At 37.1% G+C, this 17,614-nt stretch overlaps 1 protein-coding gene across 1 annotated transcript in view; it reads left to right on the top strand.

The window, feature by feature from the left end:
• The window catches only part of CCSER2 (coiled-coil serine rich protein 2), a 333,330-nt gene that overhangs the window by 105,362 nt on the left and 210,354 nt on the right, over nt 1-17,614 (top strand). Inside the window, exon 3 of the mRNA XM_007954228.1 lies at nt 11,266-11,356. Coding sequence (XP_007952419.1) covers nt 11,266-11,356 — 91 coding nt within the window. The remainder of the gene's footprint in view (nt 1-11,265; nt 11,357-17,614) is intronic.

The following is a 17,614-nucleotide window of genomic DNA, read 5'->3' as shown; positions in this document are numbered from 1 at the left end:
ATATATATATATATATATATATATATATATTTAAAAAAAGTCCTTTAGGAGGTCAGGAGAATCCCAGGATAGAATGAAAAATGTGACACAAAATTATAAATGCATTGTAAGTGTATTATGAAATAACCTTACTTTATGAAAGTTGGGGAATAAGGTGTTGACCTAAGAGACTTTGGAAATGAGTGAAGTCTATGAAGATTCTACATAAGCACTGAACTCTGTTGATTTCCTTTCTTCTTTAAATCTTTGGTAGAATTCACTGGTGAAACCCTTTGGGCCTAGTGATTTCTTTGTTGGAAGAATTATTGATTCAGTTGATTTACTAGATATAGGCCTTTTCAGATTATCTGTTTTTTCCTGTGTCAGTTTTGATAGCTTTGAGTCTTTGAAGGAATTGGTGCTTTTCATCTAATTATCAAATATGTGGGCATAAAGTAGTTTGTAGTATTCCTTTATTATCTTTTTAATATACATTAAACTACTCTTTCATTTCTGATATTTGTGATTTGTGTCTTCTTTTTTTCATTCCATTGCTTAGCTTAGCTAGAGCATATTGATTTTACTGATGTTTTCTAACAACCAACTTTTGGTGTCATTTATTTTTCTGTATTCCTGTTTTCAGTTTCCTTGATTTCTCCTCTATTTATTTTTTTTTCTGTTTGTTTTAGTCATAATTTACTTACCTTTCTCTAGTTTCCTAAGGTGAAAGCTTAGGTTAATGATTTTAGATCTATCTTCTTTCATAATACGTACATGCAGTGCCATAAATTTATACCTAAGCACTGCTTTTGCTGCATATTTCAAATTTTAGTAAGTTCCTTCTCATTTTCATTTAGTTAAAAAATTCCTTAGTTTCTTCTTTGACCTATATGGTATTTATTTATTTTTTTCTTTTTAACAGCCCCCCCCCGCCGTGCCCCTAGCAGTTATTCACTCCTATGTGTCCTGCATTTCCTCCATGCCAATGTCATCCCTCTGGTCCCCCATGGTCAGTTGCTCCAAGGGATGCATCTCCATAGAGTATATGGGTGCGTCAGCCTGGGTTGAGTGGTCTGCGTGTACATCTTGTTTACTATTGGGCTGAGAGCCAGCCCCTGGGAGTGAGTTTTATTCCAGGTCTGAAGTGTATCCTAGGGCCATCGTATTAGGGGGTCCTACCAGACTCCATCCGACCAGTAATTCTGGTTATTATTCTGTTTTTGGATTTTGTTCCATGTTTTTCCTCCCACTCTATTCAAGCTCTCCAGTTTTGATCCTTTCCTGTGTGGTTGGCATTGGTAGCTGGGCACCATCTAGTTCTTTTGGTCTCAAGGTCCATCACGTCCTAGGACTGATTGCTTCCAAATGTCCTTGGTTTTTTTTTTTTTTTTTTTTTCACTCTTCTTCCTTTCTGATGATAGGAAACCATTAGCTACATCTTAAGACCCAACTTAAGATGGTCGCTTCTCACCAACTTAGGCATACTTATATGATATTTAGAAGTGTGTTGTTTAATTTGAAAATATTTAGAGATTTTTCAGCTATCTAATTCTAATTTAATTCTACTAAGGGGAGATAACATACTTTGTAGTATTTTTATTCTTTTGTATTTGGTAAGGAACTTTTTATGGCAGAATATGGTCTGTATTGGTGAATGTTCAATATAATTGTGAGAAGAATATATACACCTACTCCTTGTCAACATGGTTAGGTTCCAAAGAGCATGTCATTATGTGAAATCATTATTACATGAGAGTTGAGGGCTGTGCCCCATCTTTGGCTCTGGCATGGGCCTGACCCACACGTCACTCATGACCTCTTAGGTACTTTTGGTATGTCTTGAGATGCATGTGATGATGAAGCAGGCCTCTCTTCACCTACTTCCTCCCACTACCTGCCCTGGGTGGAGACCCACTTTTGCTCCATCCACCCCATCCCCACAGCCTTGCATGACCCCCTTCTCTCTCCTCTCCTTCCAGCATCCTTCCACCAACCTCTCTGGCATTTTTGGGTCCTTTGCTCAGCCTACCCCTGCCCACCCACAACCTCATATCATCCCACTATTGTCCCATGCCCTCCACGGCTGGTTGTTGCAGATGAATGAGAGAAGATATCCCATGGACAGTCAGCTGCTGTCCTTTATGTGGCTTGGTCAGTGCCGGGGACTCCGTTACATCATTCTGGGTGGCCTTGTAGAGGGCATCCTGGGCTTGGCCATCGCCCTGTATGGAGCTTTGACCATTGGAGGTATCCCTGAGAATTTTTTCAGAATTGTTATAAGTGCGAAACGTTGGATAAACTAGATAGTTGATGAGTGAGGAGTAGGTGTGTTATGTTACTGCATGGACTCTGTTAGAGTGAGTTTTTTTTTTTTTTTTTTTTAGTAGTAACCAATTAATATACTTTTTATTTTTTTCTTTTTTTCTCTTTTCTTGAGTATCTTCATGGACTCATAGATAGAAACATATTTGATATGTTTTAATTATTGCAGTTATAGTGCATATTACAGCTCAGATTGTCCTATCTTTGGTTAGTAGTTGTCTCTTTCGGTTGGCTTCTGAGTTCATTGGCTATGATCGCAGTAGCCTCTGATAACTTCTTTGCTTTGGTATGACAATGTGTCCTTATCCATTTTCTACCTCCAACCTAGAATCAATTATTTCTCCATAAGACCTTAGATTATTTTAGTGGGAAATAGTATTTAAAGACTAATGAGGGCATTATCGTTGCTGTTGGATTAGTTGTTTCTTCCTTTTCAGTAGACAGATGTTGTTGTTGTTATGTGCCGTTGAGTCGGCCCCGACTCATAGCGACCCCTCCTTGGGTTTCTGAGGCAGTATCACTACGGAAGTAGATTGCCAAACCTTCCTTCCGAGGAGTGGCTGGTGGGTTTGAATCGCCAGCCTTCTGGTTAGCAGTCAAGTGCCTTAGGCACTATGCCACCAGAGCTCCTCAGTAGACAGATATAAGAAGTATATATATATATATATATATATATATATGTTTTTCCCATAAAATGAAATACATTATGACTTCATATTGATACTTCCCATTCAGACTCAGGAGAAGGGCATTTTTACTGAAATTTACATCTTTATCTTTTTCCCTGATGTGGAGAATTCCATTTTCTAACAAATGCTAATGTAATAACTCATCTGTTATATGACAGTGTATACACAATAGTTTCAAAATAAAAATACCACCAACAATTTTAATTACTGAGAACAGTTTGGGACTTTTATGTCTCTCTCTCTTATCTTCCCTACTTTAGTTTCTCTTTGATTGGTTTTGCCATAAACTTGACACATGGTTGGGTTCATTTATTTCATTTAAGTTTTTACTTTTAGAGGTTTATTGAAGCATTATCTATAATAGTAAGGTTGGAAAAAGTCGGAACATCCGTATATTTCCAGAATATGGCATATTATATAGATAAGGAAGGAGAGAGAGGTATGCAATATAGATAATTGGTTAAATTTTAAAATTTATTATTAATGACTTCATTTTTCTTCAAAAAGTAGTAAAACATTTATATTTTATGTCCTCTCAGCTTATAGAGAGCTTTGGTGGCATAGGGCCTAAGGCATTTCCCTGTATGCAAATGCTGCCCTTCTGATGGTTGGTTGATCTAAGGGGTGCATCACCTGAGGGTAGGTGGGTACATCTCCCTAGGGTAGGTGGATGTATCTCCTTGTTGTAGCTGTTTTGCTTGCAGGTCTTTCTACTGTTTGGCTGAAAGCTAATCCACTGAATTGAGTCCAGTTCTGGGGCTGTAGTCTCGGGTTCCACCAGTCTATCTGACCAGTAATCCTAGTCATTTCTGCGTTTTTTTAATTTTCCGCCAAATTTTTCTTTCCACTCTATCCAGGGTCTCCAGTTTAACCCCTTTCAAAGTGGTTGGTGTTGGTAGCTGAGCACCATCTAGCTCTTCTGCTCTCAGGGTCATGTTGGTTGAGGTCCCTGTGGTCCATCATACATGTGGATTAATTGTTTTCGTATGACTTTGATTTTCTTCACTCTTTGCTCCAGATGAAGGGAGACCAATTGTTGCGTCATAGATGGCTGCTCAAAAGCTTTTAAGACCCCAATCACTACTCACCAAAGTAGGATATGGAAGAAGATTTTTATGTACTACGTTGATGTCCCCCGAGACCATGGTCCTGAGTCTACAGACCTGGTGACTCTCTCTCTCAGGGTGCTTGGTTGTCTCTGAGAAGCTGCTCCAACCTTGTCCACTGTTACTTCTGTAATGTATGTGTATATTTTTGTAATACAGATACACATGTAAGAATATCATCAGCCAACTCTACCCACGGTCATGGGTATATTCCTGTGCACCCAAGAATACCCACACTGATCTTCTCACCTGTCTATGCATTTACCCATTAGACTAATGTTACCTGATATGGTAATGCAGTATTGTTCCTGTGTTGTGTATATCTTCTGTGTACGTTTATTTTTTTTTAATGCATTTGATTGGAGTATAATTTATGTACAGTGAAATACACAAAATTAAAGTGACATGGGTAAATGGATATTTTTTCAGTGTTCCCTCCCCTCCCCTCCCATCCCTGGCAACCAACAAAGAGAGTTTCCCTCCATATATAAACCTTTCCTTGACCCCCACAGCAATGAACTAATGTTATATTTGTCAGTCTGTGGTTGACTTATTTCACTCAGGATAATGTCCTCCAAGTTCATCCATATTATGTGGTGTTTTGTAGACTCTACATAATTCTTTAGTGCTGCATAGCATTCCATTATATGTATGTACCATAGTTTGGCCATCCATGCTTCTGCTGATGGGCACATTGGTTGTTTCCATCTTTTTGCTATTGTAAATAGTGCTGTGATGAACATAAGTGTGCATGTATCTGTGTCCTGGCTCTCACCTCTCTAGGATATATACCTAGTAATGGGATTGCTGGGTCAAATGGTATCTCCAATTCCAACTTTCTAAGGAATCCCATACTGCTTGCCACAGTGGTTGTGTCACTTCACAGTCATACAAGTAGTGTATGAGAGTCCCAATCTGTCCACATCCCCACCAGCATTTGTTATTTTCTGTCTCATTGAACCTTGCCATCAGTGCTGGAGTGAGATGGTATATCTCATTGTTGTTTTGATTTGCATTTCTCTGATGGCCAATGATTGTGAGCATCTTTTCATGTATTAGCTGGCCACATGAATATCCTCTTTGGTGAAGTGTCTATTCATGTCTTCTGCCCATTTTTCAATTGGATTGTTAATTCCTTTGGTGCTGAGGCATTGGAGTTTTCTATAAATCTTAGAGATAAGTCCCTTGCCAGATATGTAATTATCGGCACATATGAATTTGTTGCTGTCATTTTTGTTTTGTGCTTTTTCATGGTGTCAATTTCTTTCTTCCATATAATTTTCTATGCTGTTCTCGTTTTGTTTATGAATCATGTTATCACTTCCTTTTTTGCTATTATTTTAGTATTTGCTAAATACTTGTGCTGGTCCTCTTTTTTTATTTTGATGTGAAGGTTTATCATTTTTCTTTGAGGTTACCCTGTGTTTCATAGTTTTCTTCCCAAGTTTAGAACAATCTGTTCTGCCTTGTAGTTGTCTTGACATCCCTACCATCTAGAAATTCTGTAACGACACAGTTTTTTCCCTCATTTTGTTTTGTAGTTGTCCTCATTTGTCAATTGATGTCTCTGGTTCCCTGTTTACAATCTTGTAGGCTTATTTACTTTGGCTACTTCAATAACTGTGCTGGATTCTGGGTTATATTATCATGTGTGTTAATGATCAGTTGTTGTTGGCTATTGTTGCTTCTCTGTCCAAAGGACTCCTTTTAACATGTCTTGTAAGGTTGGTCTGGTTTTAACAAATTCCCTTAATTTCTGCTTATCTGGAAATGTCCTAGTTTCACCATCATATTTGAGGGACAGTTTTGCTGGGTACATAATTCTTGGTTGGAAATTTTTCTCTTTCAGGGTTTTATATATACCATCCCATTGTTTTCTTGCCTGTGTGGTTTCTGCCGGGAAATCTGAGCTTAGTCTTACTGGTTTGCCCCTTGTAGGTTAACTTTTCGTTTTTTCCATGCTGCTGTCATGATTCTTTCTTTGTCTTTAGTTTTGGTGAGTTTGTTGATGGTATGTTTTGGTGATTTCCTTTTGGGGTCTATCCTGTTTGGGGTTCATTGGACTTCCTGAATGGATATATTTGTATCTTTCATCATATCAGGGAAGATCTCTTCCAACAAATCTTGGACAGTTTTTTCTGTGGTTTCATTTTTCTCTTCCTGTTTTGGAATTCCAGTGACTCATAGGTTATCCCTTTATACGGTATCCCACATGAACCTTAGGCTTTCTTCATTTTGTTTTGATCTTTTTTCTGATTGATCCCTTTCCAAAGAAGTATTCAGGTATTTTTCTTCAATCTCATTAATCTGTCTTCCATTGCATCCATTCTACTCCTTTGCCCTTTTAATGTGTTATCTATTTTTTGACAATTTGGTATTAATCTTCTGGATTTCTATTTGTAGATTTTGAATCATTGCTAATTTTTCATTTATTTTGTCATTTTGTTTTTGTATTTTCTTCCAAAATTCTTCTAGGGATTTGTCTGTGTTTTCCTTGGTCTGTCTCTCAATCCTTTGACTTTACCTAAATATCATCCTTTGAATTCCTTATTAGAGAGTTCCTCAGGGATGTGTTTTGGGACTGTATCCTGGTCCCTTGTTTCTCCAGCTTTATCTTGCTTCTTTGTGTGGACTGTGATGCTCTGTTGTCTCCAGGGCATTGTTACATTTTTGTGTGTATATTTAATTGGGGATTGTATGTTGGAGTGACTTGCCCACAATTTTCATTTTTTTTTTTTTTTTTTTTTTGTTTTGTTTTGTTTGTATGTTATCTGTGCAAGCAGAGGGTACAATGCTGGGCTCCTCTATTCACTAGTTGACAGCACTTATACACTCACCACCTGTCTCCTTTCCTGTTGTCAGCGTATTGTATGTCCCTGCCGACCTTGGCAAACAGAGCCTATTCTTAGGTCCCTGGAATCTGAATGAGAATGCTATTACTTTAAAATCCAAAATGGTTCCCACCTGTAACGATTCTAAATGACTGTGCCCTCTGTCACTTTAAATTTCCAAAATGGCCACTGCTTGTAAACATTCAAAATGGCTGCGCCCTGGTCACTTTAAATATCTAAAATGGCTGCCACTTCTAAACATTCAAAATGACTGTCCCCTCTGCCACTTTAAATATCAAAAATGGCTGCTGCATGTAAGCAATCAAAGTGTTAGTTCCCTCTGGACAGTGGAAAGTCAACAGCTCAGGTTGTCTCTCTCCTTGCTATTTCCCTTCCTAGTCATAGGCCACCAGCCCAGTCATCCCTGCAGCCCTTGGTGACCAGGGCTGATCTTTAGGTCAATTCTCAGGTCCCAATACCACTTGGAAATATTCAGGCTGTTGTTCCCGTCAGAGTAGTTTACAGTCTACAGCACTGACTGTCTCTGTACTCAGTGTTTTCGTTCAGGTTTTTCCACTAGTTGGTGCCTAATCCACTTCTGTATAGTTCCTTTCAAAGCTCAGGGCTCTAGGATTATCTTCTGTATCTCTGTCAGTTGGTTTTTCTTTTCTTTGTTGAAGAGGGTCTGTGTCGTTTGCCTATTTTTCTATCTTACCGGAAGTCCCTTTTGTGTACGTTTCTGTGTCCTTTTCCCCGTTGTTATTTTGCTAGTCACATACTTCTGTTATATTGCCTTTCCCTTCACCCAAATAACACATGAATCTCAACTAGATTTTCTCTAATTTGACTCATTTTTAGATTTTCTCTGATTGCTAATACTTAGATGTGGTCCCATGGCATTTGAGCAATTACTGTGTTGTAACAGAACCATTTGTTTGGGGTGGGGGACAGATAGCCTTGGAGGACAGCGATTATAACTTTTCTACACAGCTGTCACCTGTGTCCAGAATAAGTCCTTGCATGTATTAATGTCTTTATTTGTTGAATTATTGATGATGTGTCTTTTGGTGGTGCCCTGTGGAGGATGGGATCAACTCTTTCCATCCAAAATTGATTCAAATGTCAAGACTAATGATGCCACACATGTACAAGAGAGTATTGAAGAATATATTACTCAGGTAATGAGATTTACTGGAAAGAGCAGGGCAAACACCGAAACTGTCCCAAATGGCTTGAGAGAAGGGAGGAACAGATGGCTGCAGTTTTTGTTTAAGTTAGGAGATAGGCTAGGGTGAGGGTTCCCAAGCATAGGCTGGCTTTGTGTGGTTCGCACTTCCCTGCTGGCACCTGGGGAGAAGATCTGGGCTTTCCTAGGGGCTTGCTTAGATGTGGGCCAAGAGGCAAAGGGGGTGTAGTGTGGTTTGAATACTGTTAAAGGTTAAACATAAAAAATGGAATCAGACTTTTTATTACAGGGTTAGAGATGAGCTATATATAAAGGTTTCTAAGACTATGACCATAAGCAATGGCAAGAGAGACCTTTTCCAAAATGAATTTTTTCTTATTACAAAATAACTATGGCTTTCTTACAGAAACACAAAATAGAATACAAAAAATATAAATATTTATTATTTTACCTAATGAAAGGTTGCAATGCTTAAGCCGTTGGTTTATCACCATCTAGATATTTAAATGTCGTTTTCAGTGTTACAAATGGAGTCATATTGTACACGTTACTTTATAATCTGCTCTTTTCTCTGTTTTATACCATGCCATTAGCATCTTTCCATGTGACTAGTTAAATTTCTGAAACATCATATATAATTGATTTATTGGAGAGTGTTAACTGGAGGCATAATTGAAAGATATTCCCTCTTTTCTTCCCTTCCTTTCTCCCTCTCCTTTTCCCTCCTGTCCTTTGCAATAACTACTAACTCTTTTCCCATTCCTTTTCCACTGACTAATAGATTTTCTTAGTTATGATATTATTATTATTACATCACTTTCACACTTGTTAGAAGAGGCTTATTCCTGTTCTTTAAGCTTAGTTTCTTTGTTGTTTGTTTTTAAAGCACTTTTCATTATAAAATAAGACGTAACAGAGAGCAAAAGAAATGTATAGTTTAGTTAGTTATTAAAAGTTGAACAACATTTTTGGCAGAGGTGGCAGTGTTCCTTTTGCTGATTTGGTGCTTCTCAGCAAACTCTGCTCTGGACCTAGAATATAGGATGCTTTACTACCTTTGTTGTGAGCCATAGTTGTCAGGTCCAGCCCAGGGCAGCCAACACCATCTTTTTCACACATGCTCAGACATACATACACAAACTAATGTTTTTATAGAGAAGATAACATTTTTTTTGTGTGTGTGTAGGGGGGATAAAATTAGACAAGTCATTGTCCTTATTGCAGAATGTGAGAAAATACAGGTACTTTAAACAAAAAGGAAGAAAAAGCCTGTAATGTTAAAATAAAGGGTTAATCTGTGTTTGGGTTTTCTAGCTTTTTTCTATGCATATTGTACAGTGTTTCATCAAAAAATGATTTTGTATATGCTGTTTTAGAGACGTGCTTTATTTTTCAGTTAGCATCTCAGCCTAGTGCAGTCCAAGTGATGTATTTTTTTCTTTTAAGATGAAAGACTTCTTGTGTTCATATTGATACTTCCCCTTCTAATTCAAGAATAGAGAGTTTTCACTTAATTTCATTGATTTTATATCCTCATCTCCTTTTTTACTGAGAAGAGAATCCATTTTTCAACAAACACCAACATAAAACTTAACAGTGTATATACAATGCTTACAGACTAAAAATACATTGGTATTATTAATAATATAATTACTGGGAAAAAGAAAGTTTTTCCTCTGAGTTAATGCCATTGACTTGATATACAGATGGATTCATTTATTTCATTTTACTTTTAATTTATAGGCATTCATTGAAACACTATTTGTAAGGGCAAAAGATTTTAAATACTTTAGTTTCATTTTTATCTCTGTTAACATCTTTCTGTGTCTATAATTATATTTCATTATCTTTTTTAAGAACTGCAGAACAGTCCATTGTATGACTGTTCCACATTTTCTGTTTAACCATTTTTCTGTTCTTTGGAGTTTTGATTATTTTTACTTTTTGTCATTCTGAACCATTTTGTAATGATTGTTCTTACATATACATTTTGTGCATTTATCTCATTATGTCTGAGGAATAAATTATTGGAAAGAAAAAATTGGAAGGTGTTAGCTAAATTTTGAAAAATTAGGCTCATAACAAACTTTCTGACTGCTGGAAGGAGTGAAATATTTGGATGAAAATCCTGACATAGGAAACAGTTCTGTAATGAAGTAGGTATTTCCTTTTATAGAAGTTTTTCATGGCTTTAGTGTCTTAAGTTATTTAAAAAATTGTGGACTTTGTAACCTATTTACTTTATGTACTAAGGAAAAGTCTTATAATATTTGATAAATTCTTTGCTTTTTAAAAGAATACTCTGGTCCATCCATGGGCTGTAGGTGAAACTCCATTCTTTACCTTAAACCTATAGTTTTAGTTTATTCTGTTCTTTAGGTATTGGACCAAGAGCCTCTGAAAGCAAAACTACTTTTCTAAGGAGAGATGTTAGGTGGCAAAGTTTCAAATAGAACATGTCGGGGACTATTTCTATCAGTGTGCATACTAGAGTACTGTTACAGAGAAAGAACAAATTAAACCAAAACCAAAATGGTGGCAGTGGTGGTGATGACAATAATAGGTAGGGTGTTTGGAATAAAAAAGGATATGGAATATGCATATCATTAAAGGCTTATTTCACTGTTTTGTGTTAGTGGTTCAATCTGTATATGTAACAAAACCTACACCAAATATGAATAAAATTTTGATGATTCATCACTAACTCAAATTATTTAAGTTTTTTAAGATAATCCTTAAAAGTATGAATTCAGTCACTAGACTTCCTGTGTTCAGATCCTGATTTGGCCACATATTTAGGTTGTTCATACATTAATTTTCTCATCTGTAGTAGGGGGATTATAATAGTAGGGTTCTCTGAAGATGGTGCAAAATAATTTGTAAAGTGCTTAGAATAATATCTGGCACATGTACTATATACTGTAAATTTTCTTAAATAAAAATCTAGTAGAGAGGAAGACTAGGAAGCTTAAGTTAAGTAAACCAGTTAAATCTTTTTTTTGAAAAAAATTTATTTTAAAAATCTACTTATTCTTACCGCACAAATAATGAGTAAAACCAGGTTGATCGTATGGTATGATGTTTTCAAAACTAATGATTTCACAAATCCTTTAAGCCTGGGTTATAGTATTTTTTACTGCTTTTGCTCACAGGATATTCTGAATAATCTTGAATCATGTGACCTTGAGGATGATGACCTTATGCTTGATGTGGATCTGCCTGAGGACACACCTGTTGAAAATGGTGAGGACAATATTAAACGTCCATAATTTAGTTACTTGACTAATTTATTTGTTATTTACTGACTTTTTAATATTGGTGAAAGAAGTCTTTTCAGACTGAGAACCAGTCTTAAGTGAGTAAAGTAAGTTCATTTGAGAAGTTATCTAAATTTTTAAAACTTGTAGGCCATTTTATATGATCCAATGGCATTATATACCTGTGCCTTCAAGTGAATGATAAATGGAATTTTTCCCATTTTTTTCTGTGTATATATCCAATTTTCCCTCCCTTTGTCCTTTTATTTTGATTCTAAGTAATATAGATAAACATATTATTTGGCTTGTAAAGTAGCTGTAAAACTTATTACATTCATAAAACATTTTTAAAAGAATAATTTCGACAAGTGATAACCTTCTAAATGAATCATTCTATACTTTTTTACTTTTGATTCCAGTCTGTCTCCTGTATCACTGTAATTGTTAGGGTAAGGCTTTATATAATGTACATGGAAGTAGGGCCTTGGACTCTCTTAGCCCACTGACATTACCTTTGTGGGTTACCTGTCTTAAGGATGAGTCAAGAATTAGAGACCAGCATGGCAAAGTCCTTGGGACAATGATTGAAATGATGTTCATCCTAGGATGAGAAATGGCTCCAGAAATCTGAGCATACTCTGACAGTCAACATTATCCCAGGCTTCACAGGGGTCAGGGATGAAATGAAAATGGTTTGTGGAGTCATTTTTAAACATGATTTCGGGAAGGATGCAAGGATATATCAGATTGGGAAGAGGGTCTACTGGTGCTTCATTGTATTACTAGGAACCTAGTTGCTGCTATACCACCAGCTCACATTTGTCATACTGGACAGGGTTTTTTTTTAATTGTTGTTTTTCCCCTTCCAGAATGTCAGTCTTAAAATCTCAGTGGCTTACAAAATAAACATTTATTTTTCTCATGGATTTGTGGATTAACTGGTTGCAATTTAGTCTGTGGAACTTGGTCAGATCTCCGTATTTCTTCATTTTGAGATGCTGGGCCTGTTGCCCTCGCAGCCAGTGGTAGAAATGCAACAGAATGAGCAGAAACCTGTATATAGTGTCTCTTAAAGTCTTGGCGTGGAACCAGCACACGCTTACTTCTACCCATATTCTATTAGACAAAACAAGTAACGTGGCCAAGCCAAATACCAATAGGACTGGGAAGTATGTTCTGTTTTCTAGGAAGAGAATATGCAGTAACATGGTGAAGGGCAAGGATAATTCTATCAAAGGAGAAAATAAGAGCTGAGAACAATAATCCAGTATACTGCAAGGATAGAGACTGTTCCTCCTTACATTCTGCTGAGCTCCAGTGAGCTGAAAAAGAAAATTAACAGTTTGTCTTAGTTATTTAGTGCTGTTATAATAGAAATACCACAAGTGGATGGTTTTAATAAACAAATTTTATTCTCTCCCAGGTTAGGAGGTTAGAATTCAGGGCACCAATTCTAAGGGAAGGCTTTCTCTGTTGGCTCTGGGGAAAGGGTCTAGTCTCCTTTCATTGTCTATGGGCCTGACACTCCTTGGAGATAGCCATGTGTCTTGGCATCAATCTTCCCATGAATCTAAGAGGTTCTTAGTGCAGGGACCCTGGATCCAGAGGATGCACTCTGCTCCTGGCTCTTCTTTCTTGATGGTTGTCAGATCCTTCTCTCTCTGCTCACTTCTCTTCTCTCTCTTCTTCTCTTATAACAAAAGGTGTGACTCAAGGAAGGGTATAATTTGAGTAAGGGTGATGACTTGAGTAAGAGCATGACTTGAGTACTTGAGTAAGGATGGGACTTGACTCACACCTTCTGGTAAGTCTGTGACTCAAAATACAACCCACCTTAATTCTGCCTCAGTAACACATATAGAGGTTAGGATTTGCAACATAGATCACAAAATGAAGTATAACTAGATCACAGAATGGAGGATAACCACGTAATACTGAGAATCATGGCCTAGCTAAGTTGACTCATATTTTTGGGGACTGTGAACACTATCTAAGAGGCAGCAACACTCAGGAAGAAGAACAGGGTAAACAACAGAACTTCCCTATTTAGAGAGGCCTGGGAAGGCCCTCAATGAGATGGATTGACACAGTGGCTGCAGTGATGGGCTTAGATATAGCAAGCACAGAACTGGGCAGTGTTCCGTTCTGCTGTACATAGGGTTGCTATGAGTTGGAGCTGTCTTGACAGCACCTAACAACAACAACAACAACAAAGAGAAGATAATAATGAGATCACTTAAGGATATGCATTTGCAGCACAGTGCTTCCTGGAGCTATTAAATAAAATATCCCGGTAGGAGAAATTAGTAGATTGAGGAAATTGTGGTCACTTTTGCAATTGAAACAGTGGCCTGCAGGATCAAGTGGAAACATACTGTATGCCATAGAGGAAAAATATAAAGTGTTAAAAATTAGAGGGAAAAATATGAAATGATAACCCTAGAAATTTAATATGTGGAAACTGAAGAGTAGTAGGTTGCAATTAAACGGTAGAAGGAATATTCCCTAAAGTGTAAGAATGATCTGAATCTACTCACTGAAAGGAATCACCAAGTTCTGAGATGGTTTGTTGAATAAGACATATGCCCTAAATTACAGTGGTAGAATATCTGAACCCCAAGGGTAAAGAGAAAACTTTCAGAGTTACCCTGTGACAGAAAATATCAGGTAGTTAATGAGTATATAAACAGTGATCTAGAATATGTCATCTTTGTACCTAATGTGAGAAAAATATTTGAGAAAGAACTTTAGTCAAACAGCAAATGAACCAGAACAGAAAGGGAAAGATAGAGGAAAAATGAAATGAAAGAATAAATAATAAACAATAAACTTTGATATATATTGTAATATATAACAAATCTAAATGGGTCGTGAGACTGGCTATGTGTAGGCATGTAAAGAATTTTGAAAAAATATATGCTGAGGAAAATTTTAATAATACTTTAGAACTAAGTACTAAGTTACTCCAGTAAAACTTAGGTAATATCTCCTAAAATTCACCCAGATGGGTAAGGAGGACAGGGGTGATAATATTCTAAAAATCTCAACTCACTGGGGAAGTTGAAGAAAGGGGTAGGTTGATAATGTATTGATGTGTGGGGGCAGGGGGACGGCACATTTCAGAGGCAATAGTTGATGTCTTTAAATAGTTTTTGGTAAATACGACTCTATCTGATTATGCCACCACTTGTCAATTTGTAGTACTGTGGTGGCTTACCTGTTGTTGTGAGGCTGGAGGCTGTCCCACCAGTATTTAAAATACCAGCAGGGTCATTCATGGTAGACAGGTTTCAGCAAAGCTTCTAGACTAAGAGACTGGGAAGAAGGATGGGACCATCCACTTCTGAAAAAAATAGGCCACTGAAAACCTTATGAGTAGCAGTGAAACATTGTCTGATATATTATTGGAAAATATTATGAAGAGCAGTGAAACGTTATCTAATATAGTGCCAAAAGATGAGCCCCTCAGGTTGGAAGGCACTCAATATGACTGAGGAGGAGCTGCCTCCTCAAAATAGGGTCAGCCTTAATGACATAGATGGAGTAAAGCTTTTGGGACCTTCATTTGCTGATGTTGCATGACTCATAATGGGAAGAAAGAGCTGCATATTCTCATTAATACTCAGAATGTGGAATGTGTGAAGTATGAATCTAGTAAGTTGTCAACAGTCAAAAGGAGTGTCATCAATGAAAAGGAATGCATAAAGATCAATATCTAGATAATAGCTGAAATGGACTAGGGTCAGCCATTTTGAATCAAGACAATTGTGTGGTCTGCTGTGCTGGGAATGCCAAATTGAAGAGGAATGGTGTCACATTCATCGTCAAAAAGAACATTTCAAGGTCTCTCCTCAAGTTCAGTGCTGTCAGTGATAGGATAATATCCATACACCTACAAGGAAGAACCATTAATAATATTATTATTCAAATTTATATTCAACCAGTAAAGCCAAAAATGAAGGAATTCAAAATTTTTATCAACTTCTGCAGTCTAAAGTTGACCAAACATGCGATCAAGATGTATTGATTATTACTGGTGATTGGAATGCAAAAGTTGGAAACATGGAAGAGTCATCGATAATTGGAAAATATGGCTTTGGTGATAGAAATGATGCTGGAGATTGCATGATAGAATTTTGCAAGACAACAATTTGCAAATACGTTTTCTCAACATCATGAACAGCAACTATATACGTGGACATTGCCAGATGGAATACACAGGAATTGGATCGACTACATCTGTGGAAAGAGGCAATGAAGGAACTCAGTATCATCAGTCAAAATAAGGCCAGGAGCTAACTGTGGAAAAGACCATCAATTGTTCATATGCAAGTTCAACTTGAAGCTGAAGAAAATTAAAACAAGTTCATGAGAGAAAAAATATGACCTTGATTGTATTCCACCTGAATTTAGAGACCATCTCAAGAATAGATTTGACTCATTGAACACCAAAAAGAACAGATGAGTTGTGGGATGATGTCAAGAACATCATACATGAAGAAAGCAAAAAATGATTAAAAAGACAGGAAAGGAAGAAAAGGCCAAAATGGAATTCAGAAGAGCCTCTGAAACTTGTTCTTGACGTAGAGTAGATAAAGCAAATGGAAGAAATGATGAAATAAAAGAGCTGAGCAAAATATTTTAAAGGGTGGCTCAAGAAGACAAAGTAAATTATAATGAAATGTTCAAAGACCTCAAATAAGAAAGCCAAAGGGAAAGAACACACTCAGTAATTGTCAAGCTGAAAGAACTGAAGAAAAAATACAAGCCTTGAATTGCAATATTGAAGGATTTTGTGTGCAAAATATTGAACAATGCAGGAAGCATCAAAAGAAGGTGGAAGGAATACACAGAGCCACTGTACCAAAAAGCATTGGTTGATGTTCAGCTATTTTAGGAGGTAGCATATGATCAAGATCCAATGGTACTGAAAGAAGAAGTCCAAGCTGCACTGAATTGGTGAAAAACAAGCCTTCAAGAATTGATGGAATACTCATTGAGCTATTTCTTTAAATGGATGCAACAGTAGAGGCGCTTGCTTGTTTATGCTAAGAAATTTGGAAGACAGCGACCTAGCCAACCTTCTGGAAGAGATCCCTATTTGTGCCCATTCCAAAGAAAGGTCATCCAAAAGAATGTGGAAATTATCAACTAATATCATTAATATCACACACAAGTAACCTTTTGCTGAAGATAATTAAAAAATGGTTGCACCAGTATATTGAAAGAGAACTTCCAGACATGCAAGCTGGATTCAGAAGAGGATGTGGAATGAGAGATATCATTGCTGATGTCAAGTGGATCTTAGCTGAAAGCAAAGAATAGCAGAAGGGTGTTTACCTGTGTTTTGTCTATGCAAAGGTTTTCTATTGTGTGGATCATAACGAATTATGGATAACATTGCAAAGAATGGGAATTCCAGAACATTTAATTTTGCTCAGCAGGAACCTGTGCATAGAGCAAGAGGCAGTCATTCAGACAGAGCAAGGGAATACTACATGGTTTAAAATCAGGATGAGTGTGTATCAGGGTTGTATCCTTTGACCATACTTATTCAATCTGTATGCTAAGCAGATAATCTGAGAAGCTGGACTATTTGAAGAAGAACGCGGCATCAGGATTGGAGGAAGACTTGTTAACAACCTGTGATATGCAGATGACATAACCTTGGTTACTGAAGAGAAGATGACTTGAGGCACTTACTGATTGAGAACAAAGACCAACAATCGTCAGTATGGATTACAGCTCAACATAAGCAAAACCAAAATCCTCATAACTTGACCAATTAGCAACGTCACAATAAATGGAGAAAAGATTGAAATTGTCAAAGATTTCATTTTACGTGGACCCACAAACAACACCCATAGAAGCAGCAGTCAAGAAATCAAATGTCATATTGCACTGGGCAAATCTGGTGCAAGGGTCCTCTTTAAGGTGTTAAAGAGGAAAATTGTCACTTTGAAGATTAAGATGTGCCCAACCCATGGTAAGGTGTGCATAAGCCTTGGTATTTTCAGTTGCCTCATGCAGTGTAGTAAATTACTTTGTGTGATTTTTCTACCCATAAGTCTTTGTAAACTCCAGGGTGGGATTTGCTATGAGCAACTGAGGAGCTCCTGATTGCTGAAGGTGTCCACCTGGAGTATTTCTTTTGGGAGTGGCACAAAACAATGTTCTGTGAGGTGCCCACTCTCTCTCAGGTGCTTAAAGTTCTGATGCTATAATTGGCTAGTTTGACCACCCT

Source organism: Orycteropus afer, unplaced genomic scaffold, assembly GCF_000298275.1.
Source record: "Orycteropus afer afer isolate SDZICR_OR568_19922 unplaced genomic scaffold, OryAfe1.0 scaffold00449, whole genome shotgun sequence".
NCBI lineage: Eukaryota > Metazoa > Chordata > Mammalia > Tubulidentata > Orycteropodidae > Orycteropus > Orycteropus afer.
Note: the sequence above shows the minus strand (reverse complement) of the source record. Positions and strands in the feature narration are given on the sequence as shown.